General features: G+C 41.7%; 3 protein-coding genes across 4 annotated transcripts in view; 2 read left to right on the top strand and 1 right to left on the bottom strand.

The window, feature by feature from the left end:
- Positions 1-1831: 1831 nt before the first annotated feature.
- Positions 1832-3418, top strand: LOC121638050 (putative nuclease HARBI1). The gene is made up of 3 exons (XM_041982476.1): positions 1832-1846; positions 2081-3041; positions 3309-3418. The coding sequence occupies exons 1-3, from the start codon at positions 1832-1834 to the stop codon at positions 3416-3418; spliced, it is 1086 nt and encodes a 361-aa protein (XP_041838410.1).
- LOC121638256 lies at positions 2602-5743 on the bottom strand. 2 transcript variants are annotated; one of them, XM_041982917.1, is made up of 3 exons: positions 4921-5039; positions 4467-4833; positions 2602-4368 (listed from the first exon to the last, which is right to left on the bottom strand). In XM_041982917.1, the coding sequence occupies exons 2-3, from the start codon at positions 4617-4619 to the stop codon at positions 3868-3870; spliced, it is 654 nt and encodes a 217-aa protein (XP_041838851.1). In that variant the 5' UTR covers positions 4620-4833; positions 4921-5039; the 3' UTR covers positions 2602-3867. The 2 variants fall into 2 exon arrangements, with proteins under 2 accessions (XP_041838851.1, XP_041838852.1); XM_041982918.1 differs by lacking the exons at positions 4467-4833; positions 4921-5039 and adding an exon at positions 5608-5743.
- Positions 5717-18220, top strand: part of LOC121638250 (NACHT, LRR and PYD domains-containing protein 12-like) — a 38223-nt gene continuing 25719 nt past the window's right edge. The window contains exon 1 of the mRNA XM_041982910.1: positions 5717-5844. The gene's annotated coding sequence lies outside the window, so the exon portion shown is untranslated. The remainder of the gene's footprint in view (positions 5845-18220) is intronic.

Genomic DNA, 18220 nt, shown 5'->3' with positions numbered 1-18220 from the left:
GGGTCAATGAGCATGCCTACACCTGCTCAGCACCTCTCACCGGGAGCAACTCCAGAATGGAAGAGGGTCCAGCCCCCCTCGAGGGCAGTGGTTCCAGAGCCCAAGCCATGCATCGAGGTGAGTCTAACTATATCTAGCCGGAACCGTTCAACCTCGTGCACCAGCTCAGGCTCCTTCCCCGCCAGAGAGGTGACATTCCATGTCCCTAGAGCTAGCTTCTGCAGCTGAGGATCAGACCACCAGGGTCCCCGCCTCTGGCAGCCGCCCAGCTTACAGTGCACCCCTATGGCCCCTCCTGCAGGTGGTGAGCCCATGGGAGGGGAGGCCCATGTCACCCTTTTTGGCCCCATGGGCAAAGGCCCGGCCACCAAGCGCTCGCCTCTGTGCCGCACCTCCAGGCCTGGCTCCAGAGGCGGGCCCGGTGACCCACATTCAGGCAAGGAAAACTTGAATCACTGATTAGACTCACCAGAGGGGTCTGCTCAGCCACGCTTTGTCTGGTCCTTCACCTAGAGACCTGTTTGCCATGGGTGACCCTACCAGGGCATAAAGCCCCAGACAACTTAGCCACTAGGATCATCAGGACATGCAAACCTGTCCACCAAGGTGGCGGCTCAGCGAGGAGAACTGTTCATATTGTCCGATTTAATAACATTTTACAATTTCACTAATTTACGCATTAACACAGTCTGCATTCCTTCCTGGCTGTTGCTATGACAACTGTGCTGCTCCTGGCCTGGATTATGTATTTAATTCTTCATATTTCCTCAAGAGTAAGTGTCTGCTCCTCCATGGTGAAGCAGCTGCTCTGCAGGGGGTCTCCATGTCTGGCACCCCACCCCCGCAGCCTCTAACTGCGCTGCGTTAGTGCAGAAAAACATTCAAAATGGTCGAATCCCAAATGGAACACTTGAGCACTCCTGCACTCACGGGCGCGCTCCCGCGAGGGGCTCGAGGGTTCAGTGGTATTCCAATTGGAATTGTGTGAGTGATCAAGGGATGATGGCGGACATTTTTGAGCCCTTTCTGCCCCCTTTCCATAAGTCAGCATCGATGCCAACTTTCGCTAAGGAATTACCCATAAATCACTGCGATGTCACGTGAAACACGGAGTTTACCGAGAGAAGCCGACGTGTGAAACATGTTCTTCAGTATTGTGGCGCTGGGTCGTTATATTTTTCGCCGTTTAATTTCCCCACGGCGGCGTTTACAGGAGCTTCCTGACCTCAACATCCTAGCGGAATGGGGTGGACGACAGGTAATTACTGTCAGATTGTGTATTTCTTTTATCCTGTTTATGTGCTGCTGATTAACTCATTGGTCATATCACCTTGAAATTTCAGAAATGTGACTTGAGGTGAATAAAGCTGCTACACAAAGATATTTATCAAGATCCAACATTTAAGATAATATTGCCCTCATGATTACCATGTGTGCTGTTCATGAAAGGTGCTTAAATAATGCTCAGGCCCATCTAAACAGTCATGTGCACAGACATTTAGGTGGAGGGAAGAGATGCAATGGTCATACACACAAATTTAATATAATTCAGAAGAACGTCATTTATCCTCAAAGACACAACAGAAAGGCGAACTAAGTTGTTCACAGGCACACACAAACATTATATATATATATATATATATATATATATATATATATATATATATGTGTGTGTGTATATATATGTGTGTGTATATATATATATATATATATATATATATATATATATGTGTGTAAATATTTATATATATACAACAACCAACCCCCTGGGGGAAGCTGCTCAAATGAGGAGAATCCTGGTGGCCTTTCTCAAGCCTCAAATTAGTCAGAGATGGTGGAGAGGGATGTCAGAGGAAGGCCAATGATCTTGGAGCACAGCTTCCCCACACCAGACAACCGGTTTCTGCCACCTATACACTGCAAATGTGTCCATCTCAACCTTTATCATTATTATGATGTTATGAGAATTATTCGGCACATTTACATTTTCAGGTTGAGTGTTTGTTAGAATTGGTACAATAAATATCCTGTAAAATCCTCCTTTGTCCATTGCAATTACTTTGTTGCTTTTTTGTTCCAGGTCATCCGCTACGCTCGGCTTAATGTCAGGGTGCCTGTCCTCCGGGTCTACATGGATCCGGAGCAGGACATGAGGCCAAGCTTCAGGCTGACCAGGCGGTCGTTTAATGCCCTGCTGGCCATCCTTAATCAGGAGAGGGACCATGGTTGGGGCCATAGGCTGGAGGTCCTCATTTTTATCTACTGGCTGGCCCATGGTACCTCTTATCGGGTGACAGCTGAGGCATTTGACATCCCAAAATCCACCATCCACAAGGTTGTTCACCGCATTGGAAGGGAGATCAGAAAGGCCAGATCCAAGGTCATTTTCTTTCCCAGCCATGACACCTTGGATGAGGTTGGCCGTGGGTTTGGTGTGCTGGCTCAGCATTGTGCTTTCAATAAAGCAGTGGGGGCCATAGATGGCTGCCACATCAGGATCAAACCACCCAAACACAATAAACCGGATTACTTTAATTACAAGCAGTTTTATTCCATTCAACTCCAAGCTGTCTGTGATTCAGCCGGACGATTTCTGGACATTTTTGTTGGCTACGGCGGCTCTGTGCACGACACCCGCATTCTCAGAAACAGCCCCATTTATGTTCAGGCCTTGTACCCCCCACCTGGTTATTTTCTTTTGGGAGACGGAGGTTACCCCTGCCTTGAGGGGCCCATTGCTATTATTACCCCCTACCGACACCCCTTGCATGGAAGGATGCAGGAGCGCTTCAACCAGGCGCACAGCCGGGCCCGCTCCATTATTGAGCGGGCCTTTGGCATGATGAAGGCACGGTGGCGGGCCACCCTCTTCAAGGCCCTGGAGGTGAGGCCCCGCTTCTGCTCTGAAGTTGCCCTGGCATGTGCAGTCCTGCACAATTTGTGTCTGGCCCAAGGTGATGTTGTCGAAGAGCCAGAGCAGCAGCCACATGGCCCTGACCTCCCACCCCCACCACCCCCTCCCGAAGACCTCCAGGGGAGCAGTGGGTCCCACATCAGGGATAGGATCTCCGCCTGTCTCTCAGCACCCTCACATCTTGAGGCACCATTACAGGACCATAATTATTCATCTTTATATTTTTTTGGGCCTGTTCATTTGCATCAATGCCTGAGGAAGGCACAAGAATGTTTCATTTTTGCATCCTATTTTGTAGTTTTTAAGAATGCATGAGTGCCTTTTTAGTTTTGACTGACACATTGATGGTTGCCAGGATGGCTCATTTCAGTTTACATTCTTTTTGTTTTTACAGGCATACTACTTTCTCTGCCCCTAATGGATCACCACCTCATCGTGGTGGGGCAGTTTGTGTGTCTCCATGACCTTGAGAGCTATGTCGGCTGGAGTTTATACTCCTGGTAGGGACACCCATGCCGTATTGGTTGAAGGGTAGAGACCAGACGAAGAGTGATCCCATCACAATCATCCTTGGAAGATTTTCTCAGCTGGTTGACAATTCATTCTGTGGTAATAAAAATACTACATGTACTGCCTGTGACCTGTTTGCATGCATTTGTGTTACCACACATTGGTCTGCTGATTAAATGAAAACACTGCCAGTAACTTGTGTAAGACAATAGAGTGCAATTTGTCAACATGCATATGTGCAGCACAAACACCAACTTGCTAGTAAGTGGACTGTTTACCTTAATGAATATGGCAATGCATAAGTTGAAATTCAAAATGTTTTAATATCAGAGACCCAGGGGGTAGTGCTTAAACCTGCACTGTAATGACTGAATAAAAATAAAATAAAGTTTAAAAAAAAAAAGTGTATAAAATAAAGACCTCAGAAAAAACAAATAGGCGGTCTATTTTTTGGCCGTCTGACTGTCGACAAGTTTCTCAAATACTCCCAAGAGCCGGTCCATTTGGGCCTGGTTTCTGGCCTCCCTGGCCTCCTCCCGGGCATCCATTTGGAGGTTCCTGGCCTCTCGTTTGGCAGCATCTTCTTTGAGGAACTCCAGGATGTGGCTGCTGCTGCTCTTCCTCCTCCTCTTCCTCCCTTTCCCTCCACCCTCTGGATTGTTGGAGAGTGGAGAGTGGGTAGAGGGTTCTGGTGGCTCTCCACTGGACCCCCAGGCAGTGCTGGTGGACGGCATTGCGCTGGTGGACGCGCCATTGTTGGGGTGTCTGGGACTCTCATCAGTATCCTCCTCAGCCTCTGTATCCACTGCAGTGGCTATGAGGCTGAGGGGCCTGATGGAGTCCCTCGCCCCCATGGCATCATGCATGGCCTCAAAAAAGGGCCATGTTGCAGCAGTGACCTGCCCACCCTCTGTGCCTGCACCAGTTCGTGGCAAGATGAGATCCTACAAGAAGAGCACATGACATCAGATTCACACATTCAATGTAGTGATACATAATTGCTGATATCTAATAAGACTGGAGAAAGCTCAGGAAGAGTCACCATTGGTGTCAATTGAACCCACAGAACAACATCCAACATGTCACCCAGCAACCCATGTGCATAAACATTAAACAGGTTAACCCTATATTTCTTCTTTAAGTTTTCCCATTTCTTTGCAGCCTGGCTGGGGGTCACAACCTTCTGCAGACCCATTTCTGCAATGATAACACTATACACATACGCACACAGACACAAATGCTGCTCATCAACACTGGTTTTCTTTTGTTTTCAGCCCATTTACTTTTATATGGATTACAAGAACTCAACACTTACTCAAATCCTTGTAAGGACGCGTTGCGGAAGCCCGTAAATAGCGCTTCATGTTTTATCCTGAGACAAATTAATTTTTTGGTTTGGTCTTCAGACCCTGTTGATGGAGATATTACGTTGATATTAGCCACATTCTTTCAGACATTCATGACAATAAATCATGGCTGCAGTGTTTTATACTTACAGACAAATCGTCGCTGCAGCAACTTCTCTTCTGTCATTTTTTTTTTTTTTTTTAAAGAATTGTAATCCTCTCGTTTTGGCGTCTCTCTCCTTGCAGTGCAGGTCTCAAAGTGCTGTCCCAATCCTATTTAAAGCATTTCGAGCCCTTGTGGCCTGTCACCCTCGACTCCTCATGCAGGTGATGTCATTTAGTCATCAGGGGCTCAGGGCGAGTGCTCAAGTTTTCGGTTTGGGATTGGGGGAATGAATCTGCTGCTTTGCTTTTTACGATGTTATATCGTACATCACATGTAGATGGCGCCAGCGTGTGCGGCTCGACGTCTGCTCGGTCTGATTATTGCTTTTTTAGTATTTTTATTGTTTTTTAACTGGCATAATGTGACAGCTTTTCTGGTGTATGATCGACAAGCCCTACTACATATTGGTCTAACTCAAAGATCAAAACTGAATAGGATTACGAATGGCAGAACTTCAGATCCTCCACCGTTCCTCTCTGACATCCCGTCTGAACTACGGCGCATACCTGTCGGCCTTCCGCCGAAAAAACGCCCACGGAAACGAGGAAGGCGTGTTGGTCAGAATTAAGGCGATCAGGAGATCTATAGGAAAACGTCATATGTTGGATCATTGGTGTTCCCTGCGATGGATTCGGCCTGTTTTTCCGGAAGCAGTGGAGGACCAGGCTCACCTGTTGATGGCGGCGCGTCCTCGTCGCAGGTCTTGGCAACTCAAACGTGGCGTGGAGTTGCGCAACGTCCATCTGCTGGATCGTGTCTCTTCGTCAACAACAAAGACAGAGGAGGTGGTTGTCAGCGCGGCTCTCATTAATGCTGGATCGCTAGCAAACAAAACCTTCATCCTTAATGATTTCTTCACATCGCGGGACTGGATCTCATGTTTCTGACGGACACTTGGCTGCGAGCGGGTGAGTTTTCATCGTTCTCAGAACTTCTTCCTCCGGACTGTGGATTTTCAGCGCCCCTCGTACTGCAGGGAAAGGTGGAGGACTCGCTGGTTTATTTCGATCATGTTTTTTGTGCCGGCAGCTACCTGTGCAGCTTTTCTAGCTTTGAAGTTCAGCTGGTGGAGATTAAATGTGAGACTCTGGTGATCTGTCAGCCGCCCAATTTTAATAATAGCTTCCTTCAGGACTTTGCAGACCTTCTCTCATCAATTAGATTGGAATATGATCGAATTCTGATTGTTGGAGATTTTAATATACATGTCTGTTGTGAGTCCAAACCACTGAAAAAACTGATGCTGGTCTCTTGTAGATACAACATAATTTATTTACGTAGATCTTATTTATATTAATGTGTAATCTGTGCGTACATATACAATTTAATTAATTCCAGCGTAAACTGTCTCCGTTTAAAAGCAACAAATAAGACTTAATTAAAAGTAGCTTGAAACAGATGAATACTTGTAAAGTTCTCCATGTGGGGACATTTTGCGCATGCGCCAACAGAGGCCACCATTTTACACTTGGAGAAGAGACTCGTGTGGAAAACGTGCTACCGTTTTAAGACTGGCTCTGAGGTCTCACTTAGGTAAGTAAGTCACTCACACTGATTTTTTAAAATGTGTTCTATCTTAACCTGGTGCTGTTTATTAATAAAAACACGTTTAAATTAAGATGAACTATCTGTGGTTCCACGCTGCGCGTGTTTCATGATTTGACTTATGCTAGCTAACCGCTCCGTTAGCTGTTTAAAAACTATGAGGGGCTGCTTGACCATTATATACTTGAAAAAATGCTTTTTGCTGAAAAAACACGCTTTAGAAAGGACACGGGCCTTGTATTGGAGTATATGAAGGCTTACATACATACAGTTACAGGTTCGGATTATTTTATTAAACATTATTGTGATCTTGCTGGATTGTTTGCTCCATGTTTATTGTGTATAGTCATGGAGTTGCTCTCGTAGGAAACGTCCAAGTTCGTTTAATGGTTGCTTTTGTTCAATTTACTGCGCGATTTTTTTTATTTTTTTATCATGCGGGAAATGTGGACGGAGGTGTGACGTCACCTGCTGGCGGAGCTGAAGTCAGCGACGCCTCAGAGAGAAACACCAATATTATCCTTGGAATAAAACAATTCTACCATACATATCTCTAAAAACATAAATAAAAAGCAGCCTCACCATCCAAGAAAGATTTTCCTATTCAGCTGTAGAAATTATCATCCATCACATGGAACAATGTGAGCTCAAAAGGTGTAAATGTAAGCTTGTCAGGAGTGACATAAGAAAATGAGTTGTCTATCTTGACCTATCATGTTATAAAACATGCGTGTGATTTTAGTAATATTCGTGACGAATAGCTGGGTTCTGTTAATCTGGCTGTAAATCATCTAACTGTCTGCACAGTTGTAAAAACTAGCAAATGTAATAATTATACCACTGTTAATATTATCGTTATTTAAAATTCAATATGTACATGAAAATGTTTATATTTGATATTTTCCTAGTTTTTTTATGATTTGTAGTGCTGTACAGTGAATTAGTTACTCATCAGTCACAATAGTATACAGAAAATACTTAATATAAAAGTATTAAGTCCCCTAAATGATTAATACTTTTTTAGGGGATTTTCCCTTTCTTTGATCTGCTATTTGTTCTACAAATACAAGTCATGGTATAGAAGTACAGTTAAAATGTTGACTTAATCTTAGTACTCTGTGGTGATGTAATATTGTCTTTATAGCATATTTATTTAGGTATTTATGGCAGATTTCTTGTTTTCTTCACATATGATCGTGTAATCTCTGGGGACACTATTTGGTAAGTGCACACAAATTACTCACTAATTTATCGCTCCAGTCTTACAGTAATTAATTTCTTTGTTTTACATGTTTGTAGATTTTGTGATTGTCAGAAATGGCAGCAGGCAAGACCACTGACGTGTTGCCCACAGTTCTCAATCTTTTAAGGCAAAATATAAGTTAAAATAAATCAGTTCAATAGAACAAGATGAGAATAAAGATGTCAGATTTTTAAGAGGCGCATTGTATCTGAAAGGCTCCTCTTGTAAAAGTAAATCTGTTTGGCACAAGATGGCAGCCGGGCCATTATTCTTCTAGCTACGACACTGGACAAGTTAAGCTGTATATAAAACTATCAGTTCTCTCTGGTTAACCAAGGTGATGCCTCCATGGTGATTGTATAAAGTCATTTCTTTTCTTCAATTTCCTCTTTGTTGTTTGTTGTTTATGTGGCTGTAAAGACTGTGGAGCTGAAGTGCGACACTAACTACTAGCAAAATTATACATGTTCAAGGTTTTAAAATATGCCCAAAATATTGATTAAAAATGTCTTTAAATTGCTGTTTACCAGTTCCAAAAAACAGTTCTATACTCTATAAAAAAAACTATAATTATGAAAAATACTCTTTCTGTACGTAAAATAACTGCAAAGTACAATTTTAACTGTTTTCCACTTTTTTTTTTCTCCAAAAAATAGACTGAAGAATGGCAGAACCTCTGAAGCTGAGAGTCATGGTGGAAGACGATGATTTTAGGAGGCTTGACCTCCTCTTAGGAATGCCAGAAACTTTGACAGAATTACACAGTGCTGTTTGCCAAGCATGTGGAATCAAAAGACACTTCCCTATTCAGTTCATGGATCCTGACTTCAGTGAGTTTATGAATCTAGGATCAGTTCAAGATATTCAAGATAGAAGTACAATCAAACTTGTGTACTTGGTAAATCTGGATTCAAGTCCATCATCTTGAAAACAGTATCCCACATGCAGTCTTGGGTCATCTGGAAGTCCAGAAAGCCTTCAGCAAAACTCCAGTGTGTCATTGTCCTCATCCGACTCGGATAGCACCATTTTTGAGAGCATGTCCGTGGCCCCGTGAATTTACCATTCCTCGATTTCCATACAATGTAGAGGTGCAACTTCAGGGGGGAAATGAGACCTTCAAAGAAGCTGGCACACGACTGACAATCACTCCTGGGCTTAAATCCGAAATCTTGGAAAAACTAGCTGAAGAAATTTTCCAGTATACTGCTTATCCACAAAGTTCCCAAACAGATGATGTCGCAGAGGCACTGATCAAAAGATTTCCATGTCTGTGAGAGCCATCTGCCACTGGTTACTATGGATGGATGATTAGCCTGAAATATAAAATGGCTAATTACAGGACAAAGATGCGAAACATTGGCTGTCCTGAAGTGACTGTAAATGCCTTGAAAAACAAATCCAGAGATGAATGTCTCCCAGCAAAAAATGTCAAGAAACCTAAAAAGGCAGAAGTCAACTTCTGTCCTTCACATCCAGTTGGCGAAACGGATGATAGTCTGGAAACCATTAGAGTTGAGCTTCTGAATGACATCACACGAAGAAACAGTGTGTCAGATGTTAAACAAAAGATGTCAAGAACATTCTCGTACCGACGAAAAGAGGTGGTGCAGGGAAGTCTTCCTGCTGGGGCGTTCAAAGCTAGGTGGCCGGCGCTTTTTCAGATCAGTGAGGTGAAGACATGCTTGCTTTTGTGAAGTGTTCTTTGATGTAATGACTTTATATTGCTTTGCAGTATTTTAACACTGATACATGTTTTGTCTGTAACCTAGCCAGTTTTGTCTGGTTTTTCTTTTTGTTTCTCTCTCATTGCTCACTGGATTAACAGCAGTCATTTCCCAACACACATGCAAATTTTTATGTTTGAAGAAAATTGCAATGTAGCATTAAATGGAGTATTAATAAGCTAAAAGATACTAATGTCAATGCCACTTGTTTGTTCTCTGTTTTTTACAGATAAATGCCGAATTTCAGAGGATTACAACTCTTCAACTTAAGACAACTTTCATGGCAGAGTTGGACAATCTTGCACCTCAGCTTGCATCTATTTTTCAGAAGAAGGTGTTTGTGGCCAAAAGTTTATCCAACATGTGCAGATCATTCAAGAGGTAAGTGTATATAGAAAATGCTAATCTAATGTCACCAGGGTTTCTACCTAAACTTTGATGTTTTTCCACCAATAAACTGTTAAAATACATCTAAAGACACGCTAGAAACAGCCTGTCCACGATCAGCTGATATGAGTCATTACGATGCAGAAACACTAATAATAATTTAGATTGTTAGAATAACAATAAATGTTCAGGTTTAGATGTTTCCACCTGTTTCAGTCTCAGATGTTCGTGTTTACCTAGTGTTTGGTGGAAGTTCATACACCCGTCATGAATTTATAAACTAGTGATAAATGTGTATGCAGACATTTTACAACCAGTTGGATGACCTGCGAGTCTACAAACTGTTGGCTGAAACTACACCATTATACTCATTTATATCTTCATTACATATTTTGGTCTGAAATCAACTACATGTGGTTGTCACATGGTTTTTGTATGGTTTTAAATAATTTTTAGTGTTCTTTTTTTCCTTTCAGTGTTTAAATCTGCAAATCTTTTAACAGGCTACAAGTGATGTTGAAGACAGAAGAGTAGCAGTTCTCAAAGGACTTTGCCTGTACCTTGGTGAGGATGATGAAAGTCTTATCCGAGGGTACGTGGTAAGTCAGTTAAAGAGCCAGTGTTTTTTTTTATTTTTATTGAAGGTTTTTTATTTTCCTCCATCCATTAGTATATTGTGATTGGGGTGGCACAGTAAGTGGCATACACATACGGGAATCTACATGGCCCATCAGAGTAATTTCTCATCACTGATAATTCACTCCGAATAAATTTACAAAATGCAAAACAAGCAAACAGAATGTGTAAAAAAAAAAAAATTATTCTTATGACCATAGATGTGCACACAGGTCTTAAAGGAACCTTGCATTTTGCTCCAAGAGTCATGTATAGCTAATCACAAATTTCCCACTAATACCGGCAGGATCCGGTCTGTGCATCGCCTGGTGATCCCTGACACATGATGTTGATCGGGGCTCAGCATGAGCCATACCATCAGTCCCAGAACTCCTTGTGTGTCGCCAGTCAAGATGGTTCTTAGTGACTTATGCAGAATGTTTGTGGTCATTGCCCTGCTACAGAATACATTTTTGGCCGATCATTACATTACGTTAACTCATGCTTTTATCAAAAGCGTCTTACAGTGGTTAGGCAGTAGCATTAAGGGTCTTGCTTAGGGGCCCAACCAGAAGGTGGTAATATTTGTCCCTTGGGGGATTAGAACCTCTGGTCTCTCCCACATGGGAGACTGATGCTCTGCTAACTGAGCAATCAAACACCTTCTGCACCTGGCAAAATATAATCACAGCAGATAATGTTGATGTGTCTAGTCAGAGGAAAGAAAGTTAAGTTCTGGACTTAATTAGTATTTGGGGTGACAATTCTGTCCAAGACAAGTTTGAAGGTTTGTACAGTAACAGAGCTGGGTTGGAGTGTTTTTCAAAACAAATGGTCGAGTGAGGACACAGACGCAGTCTGTCCTGGAACGGGTCGGGTACCCGACGGGTGACCCACCAAAAGTGTTTTGTGGGTAAAATTTAAATCAATTAAATTTAACAGCTAAGGGTGGACATTTGTGGTTGTGGGGTGACCGGTAAGCCCATAATGGCCCACATCACCCCTATTTGATCAAGAACTGACGGAGTTCCAGTCAAATTTTGTATTGACTTTAAAGATTTAGGTTTGTTTTTTCTGGGTGGTACATGGTCAGGTCCCCAAGTATATTGCAGATTTGCTATACTGTCTCTACTCTGCACTTTTCGGTCCTTAGGCCAGAGTCTCCTGAAGGTCCCAAAAAATCTGCTCACACTGCAGCTCAATTAGATTTTTTAAAAATGATTATTTATTTATTTAATCCTGCCAGACAATGTCCATATGTGGTCCTAGATCGGATGCTGATCCAGTCTGTGTCTGAATGGTGATGCCTCGTTTCATCCAACTTTGTGACAGAAGTCCAACGTCACAATTCTGCTGTTTCACAATATTTACTGTATAATCTTTCCTTTTCTTTTTTATTTAAAATGAAAACGACAAAATACCACCATCACTTTAAATATATGAACAAATGAAGCACAGTAATGGAATGAAGGGCGAGACTAGGGTACGATGTTAGCATTTATGGTGTTATAAGTGATATAAACGTGTCTGTGTTGCAGTCAGAGCTATTGTATAATTTTTTACTGCAATAGATTTTTTCTTCTTTTTTTTTTTACAAACGGTAAATTAATTGCAGCTTTGCCAGGCTTACTTGGTTCCATTTGATATACTTTTTTTAACCAAAAAAATGTATGCCATTGTAGCAAAATTTATCTGTGCCCTTAAAGTTTTTATTTTTGCCTTTCACGATCCAGGACATTGATGGCGACAGCATCCTGAGTGACCTGCAGATGTACGCCACGGGTATTTATGCCATCAACAAGGAAGGTGGACGAAATGGACTTTATGATGACGTTGGGATATTTGTTGAAGGCGTTATCATCATGGACAACATCAGATCTCCAGCTCAGGCTTGTGCAGCGATGCTTGGAGTAATCTATGCACTGAACCTGGCCTATCCCAAGGATTTGAGACGTTCCTATGAATTCATTCAGAAAGTGCTGATGAAATTGGATGGAGAAAAGCTTTCCCCTAAAGTTCTTGGGCTAAAGAACAAGCTTGGTGGGCAGTAAGTCACACAAGTAAACACCAGCAAGCTGTGTCAAATGAGCCCTGGGAATGCTGCAACTTTGACGAAGACGGGATGCTATTCAAAGAAGTACCACCACAACTTTTCAGCCAGTGTTCGCCTAAAGACTGTTTACACAGTATATAATTTTGTTTTTTGACAGGATTTCTGTTACGTTGTATTTCTTGTTTTAATTAAATGATAGTGTCATACATAAAAATCCATTTTGTTGAAAGATCACCAGCAGTTCAGTTATTTTAGTACAGTTAGGTAGTTTTTTGATAGAGCTAAACTTCTTACATTTAGTTTATATATTGCAAAATCCAAAGAAAAAAAAAGCTGTGGTCTCTCTGTGGTTCAACCTGGGGCTCCAGGTAAATTTTTGTAATGCAGCTTTTGTGTGGTTTAGAAAATTCTGCTGATATATTTTTTTTTCCCACTCATATTTTTTTTGCAAATGTAAGCATAAAACTTTTTCCCCTCAATTCAGAAAAAGGGAAAATATTTGGTTGGAGCTTTTACCAGATATTGTTTATAGATAAAAGATTTGACAGGTCTGTGCTTTTTTTTTATTTATTTTTTTTACAAATGCTTGTCTTAAAGACTAGCCACAGTTTGTAACAAGAACTGTTCGTTGTTATTGAAATATTAAAAGTGATTTTGGGTATAGTATTTTTTTTTTTTTAGATTTTGGTCATTTTTAAAAATTAGAATAAAAACTTAATTTTAACTATAAGAAACTACAATTTTAATGGAACTAAATATACCTTTCATATTAGAGTTAGATGAAAATGATTTATTCTAGTACATCTAAAATTAGTTGGAATTACTAAGAAAGTTTAAATAAAATATACTAATTATAGTTAAGTTAAAGTGGTAAAAAAAAATAATTAGTTGAATGTACTTAAATTTATTGAGTATAGTTAACCTAAAATATATATCTGGATTCAGATAAATTTATTGCGTGCAACCACTTGACGAAATAAAATTAAGTAAATTCAACTAAACATTTTTTTCAGTGCAGTTAAAGACTTTATGAGCCTGATCAGCTCTTTAACCTGCTTCAGTTGGTGAAGGAACCAACACATGAAAAGGGTCATATTCTGGATTTGGTCCTCACTTTGGGTGTGCATGGTGATGTACAGGAGATTTGTGATGTGGGCATCTCCGATCATCGGCCTGTTTTGTTTAAATCTGGTTAAATCTGAGTCTGGTTCAAGCGCCTCGGTCCGCTCAAGACGTCTGATCACCGCACAGACGGCCGTCCTTTTTTCTGCTGCTTTTACTAAGTCCACCCTTCCCTCTGTGGACTTACAGCAGCATGGAGATGTGGATAGACTCCTGGAGGAGTTTAACTCCCTGTGTTCTGACATTTTAGACTCCATTGCCCCTGTCAGGATTTTACGCTGTAAACCAGCTGTACAGCCGTGGCTCAATAATCACACCCGTGCGCTCAGACGCATCACTCGGAGGGCGGAGAGGAAATGGAAGAAGGACAGGCTTCATGTGTCCTTGGAGATATTAAAAAATGCTTTATCTGAATATCAGGAAGCTGTAAAGAATTCTAAGAGCCAGTTTATTTTGAACTTAGTGTCTGTGAACATCAGTAAACCTCGGATTCTTTTTAACTGCTTGAACTCTCTGTTGAATCCGTATGATTCATCTCCTCTGACTCCATCTATTGTATTATGTGAAAGATTTCTAAAATTCTTTATTGAGAAAGTGAGTGCTGTTAGATGCTCACCCTCATTGTCCTCACCAGATCCGGCTGTGCTGACTGTGTCTTCTGCTGTGCTTGAACATTTTGAACCTGTGACTATCTGTCAGATCTGAAATAGTGCAACATCTGAGGCCTTCACACTGTCCTGGTGATTCTATTCCACCTCGACTCCTGAAGGAGGTATTGTGTGCTGTAGGTCCCTGGATTGTTAACTTTGTTAATTCTTCGCTTACTTTGGGTTGTGTTCCATCTGCTCTGAAACATGTTGCTGTGCAACCTCTTCTTAAAAAGAATAACCTGGATCCTACCATTCTTTCAAATTTTAGGCCAATTTCCAAGCTTCCTTTTCTCTCCAAAGTTTTAGAGAAAGTTGTTTACAATCAGTTACAGGATCATCTAAAACTTTATGATCTTTATGAAAAATTCCAGTCTGGTTTTAGGCCGTGTCATAGCACTGAAACAGCCCTTCTTAGGGTGTGCAATGATTTATTTTTAGCTGCTGATACTGGAGCCTCTGCTGTTTTAATCCTTCTCGACCTTACTGCGGCCTTTGATACGGTGGATCATGACATTCTTTTAATGCTCCTCAAACAGTCTGTAGGAATTAACGGTATTGTACTCAAATGGTCTGAGTCATATTTAAAAAAGAGAAGCTTTTCAGTCCATCTTGAGCATTTCTCTTCTTCTGAGGCCCAACTTAGTTTTGGGGTTCCTCAAGGCTCCATCCTAGGCCCTATTTTGTTTTCGTTATACTTGCTTCCTCTGGGATCCATTTTAAAAAAATATAGAGTCTCTTTTCACTGTTATGCCGATGACATTCAGATCTATTTATCTTTTAAATCTGCAGAAGATCATTGTGTTAAAAATCTTCAACAGTGTTTGCAGGACATTAAAATTTGGATGGAGAGAAATTTCCTGTGTATAAACAGCAAAAAAACAGAGGTCATTATTTTTGGTAAATCTGACCTGCTGGCAGGATGCAGCAGCGTTATTGGTACCCTGGACTTATTTATTCATTCTTTTATTAAAAACCTTGGTGTTTTATTTGATTCTAACCTCAGATTTGACAGGCAGGTTTGTGCAGTAGTCCAGTCTAGCTTTTATCAGCTGAGGCTTATCAGCAGAATTAAGCCTTACCTTCCCCGTGATGCCCTAGAAAGGGTTATTCACGCTTTCATTTTCTCTAGACTGGACTACTGCAACTCCCTTTATTCTGGGATTGATCAATCTCTTCTGCGCCGTCTCCAGCTGATTCAGAACTCAGCTGCCCGCTTACTAACGGGTAGCAGACGGCGGGAGCACATTACGCCAGTGCTGCGATCCCTTCACTGGCTGCCTGTTGCTTTTAGAATTTCTTTTAAACTCTTACTCTTGACTTTTAAATGTTTACATGGTCTAGCACCTCTTTATTTGTCCGAGCTGCTTCACCACCACCGCCCTGGTAGGGCACTGAGGTCGGAAAATCAACTGAGGTTACTTGTCCCGAGGACTCGGTTAGTCACTCGGGGAGACAGAGCTTTTTCCGTGGTGGCTCCAAAACTTTGGAATGGACTTCCTCTCTCTGTGAGGTCTGCCAAAGATCTGAACAATTTTAAATGTCTTTTGAAAACTTATCTCTTTACTTTGGCTTTTAACCCCGGAGAGCAGGATCATTAGGCTAGGTCTTTTAATTTAATTATATTTTTATCTGTCTGTTTTACTGTTTTAAACTGCTTGTTTTATTATGATTTGATGTTTTATTTGTTGTCATTTTATCTGTACAGCACTTTGGGTACCCTGGGGTATGAGAAGGTGCTATAGAAATAAAGGTTGATTGATTGATTGATAAAAAGCAAAGCAGCTTTGCTTAAGTGGTTATAAGAAGTTTTTCAGCTCCATTGTGACCTGGTTCAGTTCTTAAACTAGTATTTCAGTTACAATCTGATCCTGAGTGAGACACAGTTGCATGATGGGAAATGTGTACAGGCACTGTTGCGACATCCACTCAGGATTGGCTGGCTGAGAACAAAAGAGAACAAAAGGCTGAATCGACGCCCCTCCTCCAACCGTCCTGCTGGAGGGACTCCAACCCCCACCAGCTCCAACAAACACCCACCAGCCTATGAGGCTCTTTCCGACTGTAGGAACCTTTTGCAGTTCCTATAACCTTTTCAGGAACCAGGCCGTTTTTTCGCGCATTCCGAGATATAGGAACTAGGGACCAAAGCCCTCAGTTCCTAGAACCATTTTAGCTCCTGCTCCGAGGCAGGGTCTGAGCGGGGTTCTATAGGAACCCTCATGACGTAGGTGTTTGGTGACTGGTAGCTACGCCCTTTGCCAGATTTCCGCATTTTGTGTCCCCGCCACATTTAAAAAACACGGTTGCACATACGGACAAAAACAACAACAGAGCAAGCGATAAATGGACCGACGAGGAGGTCGAAGCTCTTCTGACCGTCTACGCCACAGAGGATTTTCAGAGAGGTTTTGATATAAAAATATTCCTGACGATCAGCTCTCAGTCAGAGAACGCGGGATAACGCGAAGCAGCGCACGTAGAAAACTCACACAAGACTACAAATAAATTAAGAACCACGACAAACGGAGCGGGACGAACCGAACAAACAGTAAATTGGACAGCTTGTACCACCGACATGTTTACTCGGGCAACGCCGCAGCAAATGACTCCTGTGTGCGGCAGGAAAAGCCAGTGTGATATGCAGCATATACACACACATGTACATAGTTATTTTTGCTCTGCTGTATTCACTATAAAAAAATAAATGACTTTGTAAAGAGTCTGAAGTTTTCAGTTTGTGTCTGTTAGATGTGCTTTGGCCACATCTATAAAATATTAGCTAATAAAAATATTGAGTTTTTTTTAACTTATCACAGCTATGAAATATTAAATAATCCATCTTTGGTCGCTACATTTTAAGTCTTATCCTGGGTGTAAATTACGTTAGTTCATCAACTTTATAATATGCTCCATATCACAGAACGAAGTTTATCATGTTTAACCAAGATCTGACACAAATTACACACCTGTAAACATTTCACCACCCTTTTTATATTTTTACCTTCATATACGCTAAATCTGTGTGACTATGTCCTCATAATTCTAAACCATAACTCAGTCACAACCAACCCTCCACTGACGGATTACTCCTCCACCTTCTACTGATGATTCCATAAAACACACAAAGCTTAAAAGCAGATGATGAGATCTTTATTTTACACACACACAAAAATAAAAAAAATGAAATGATGCATTTTCTATGGAACATTTTCTCTTTAAATGTGTACATCATGTATACATGTATGTTCTGTCTGTCGAACTTCCAGAACATGATGCTTATTATGAAGAGGTGTGTAGTGATTAGCTGGAAGGCAGGAGGTAAAACATCCAGGCTGTTCTCCATCTCCTTCAGTACCTGCAGCAGGTGGTTGTCCATCCTCTCCAGTGCAGCTTCAGGCGGCGACAGATGTATTGAAATGTCTCCCTGGACATACAGAAATTCTCTGTCCACTGCTCATCGGTAAAATTGAGAACAACCTTTTCCCACTAGTTATCAGCTTTGCTCCGGACCAGCCAGACGGTGAGGAGGTTCAATGAGCTGCAGCAACGTCTGAAACAGAACACGAGTTACAATAAACCCGCCGTCTGAAATGTTTACCCATAAGACACGTATACAATCGGCGCATGTTTAATAAGTTAAACTTACACGTCGTCTCCTTTGTCTGCGGCGGATCTCCTGCCGCTGGATTCTTCATCTTCTGACTTTCAGGAGCCTTCCAGCCTCGACGTGAGACGCCTGGTTGTATCGTCCATCAGTAACATCTCCATCAAGCAGAGCATGAACACTACGATCTCTTCCTTCTCCATATTAACTTGCCGTGTTGTTTTGTTTTTAGCGGGTTTTGTTTTGTTGTTATGTGGCGCTAAAGTCACACGTCACTGTCGCAGACGTATGCGTCACATCGGTCCCGCTACCGCCCCCAACTCATGTGCGAATGCAAC

The sequence above is a fragment of the Melanotaenia boesemani genome, chromosome 4 (assembly GCF_017639745.1).
Source record: "Melanotaenia boesemani isolate fMelBoe1 chromosome 4, fMelBoe1.pri, whole genome shotgun sequence".
NCBI classification, from domain to species: Eukaryota; Metazoa; Chordata; class Actinopteri; order Atheriniformes; family Melanotaeniidae; genus Melanotaenia; species Melanotaenia boesemani.
The sequence above is the reverse complement of the archived record's forward strand: the minus strand, read 5'-3'. Positions and strand labels throughout refer to the sequence as shown.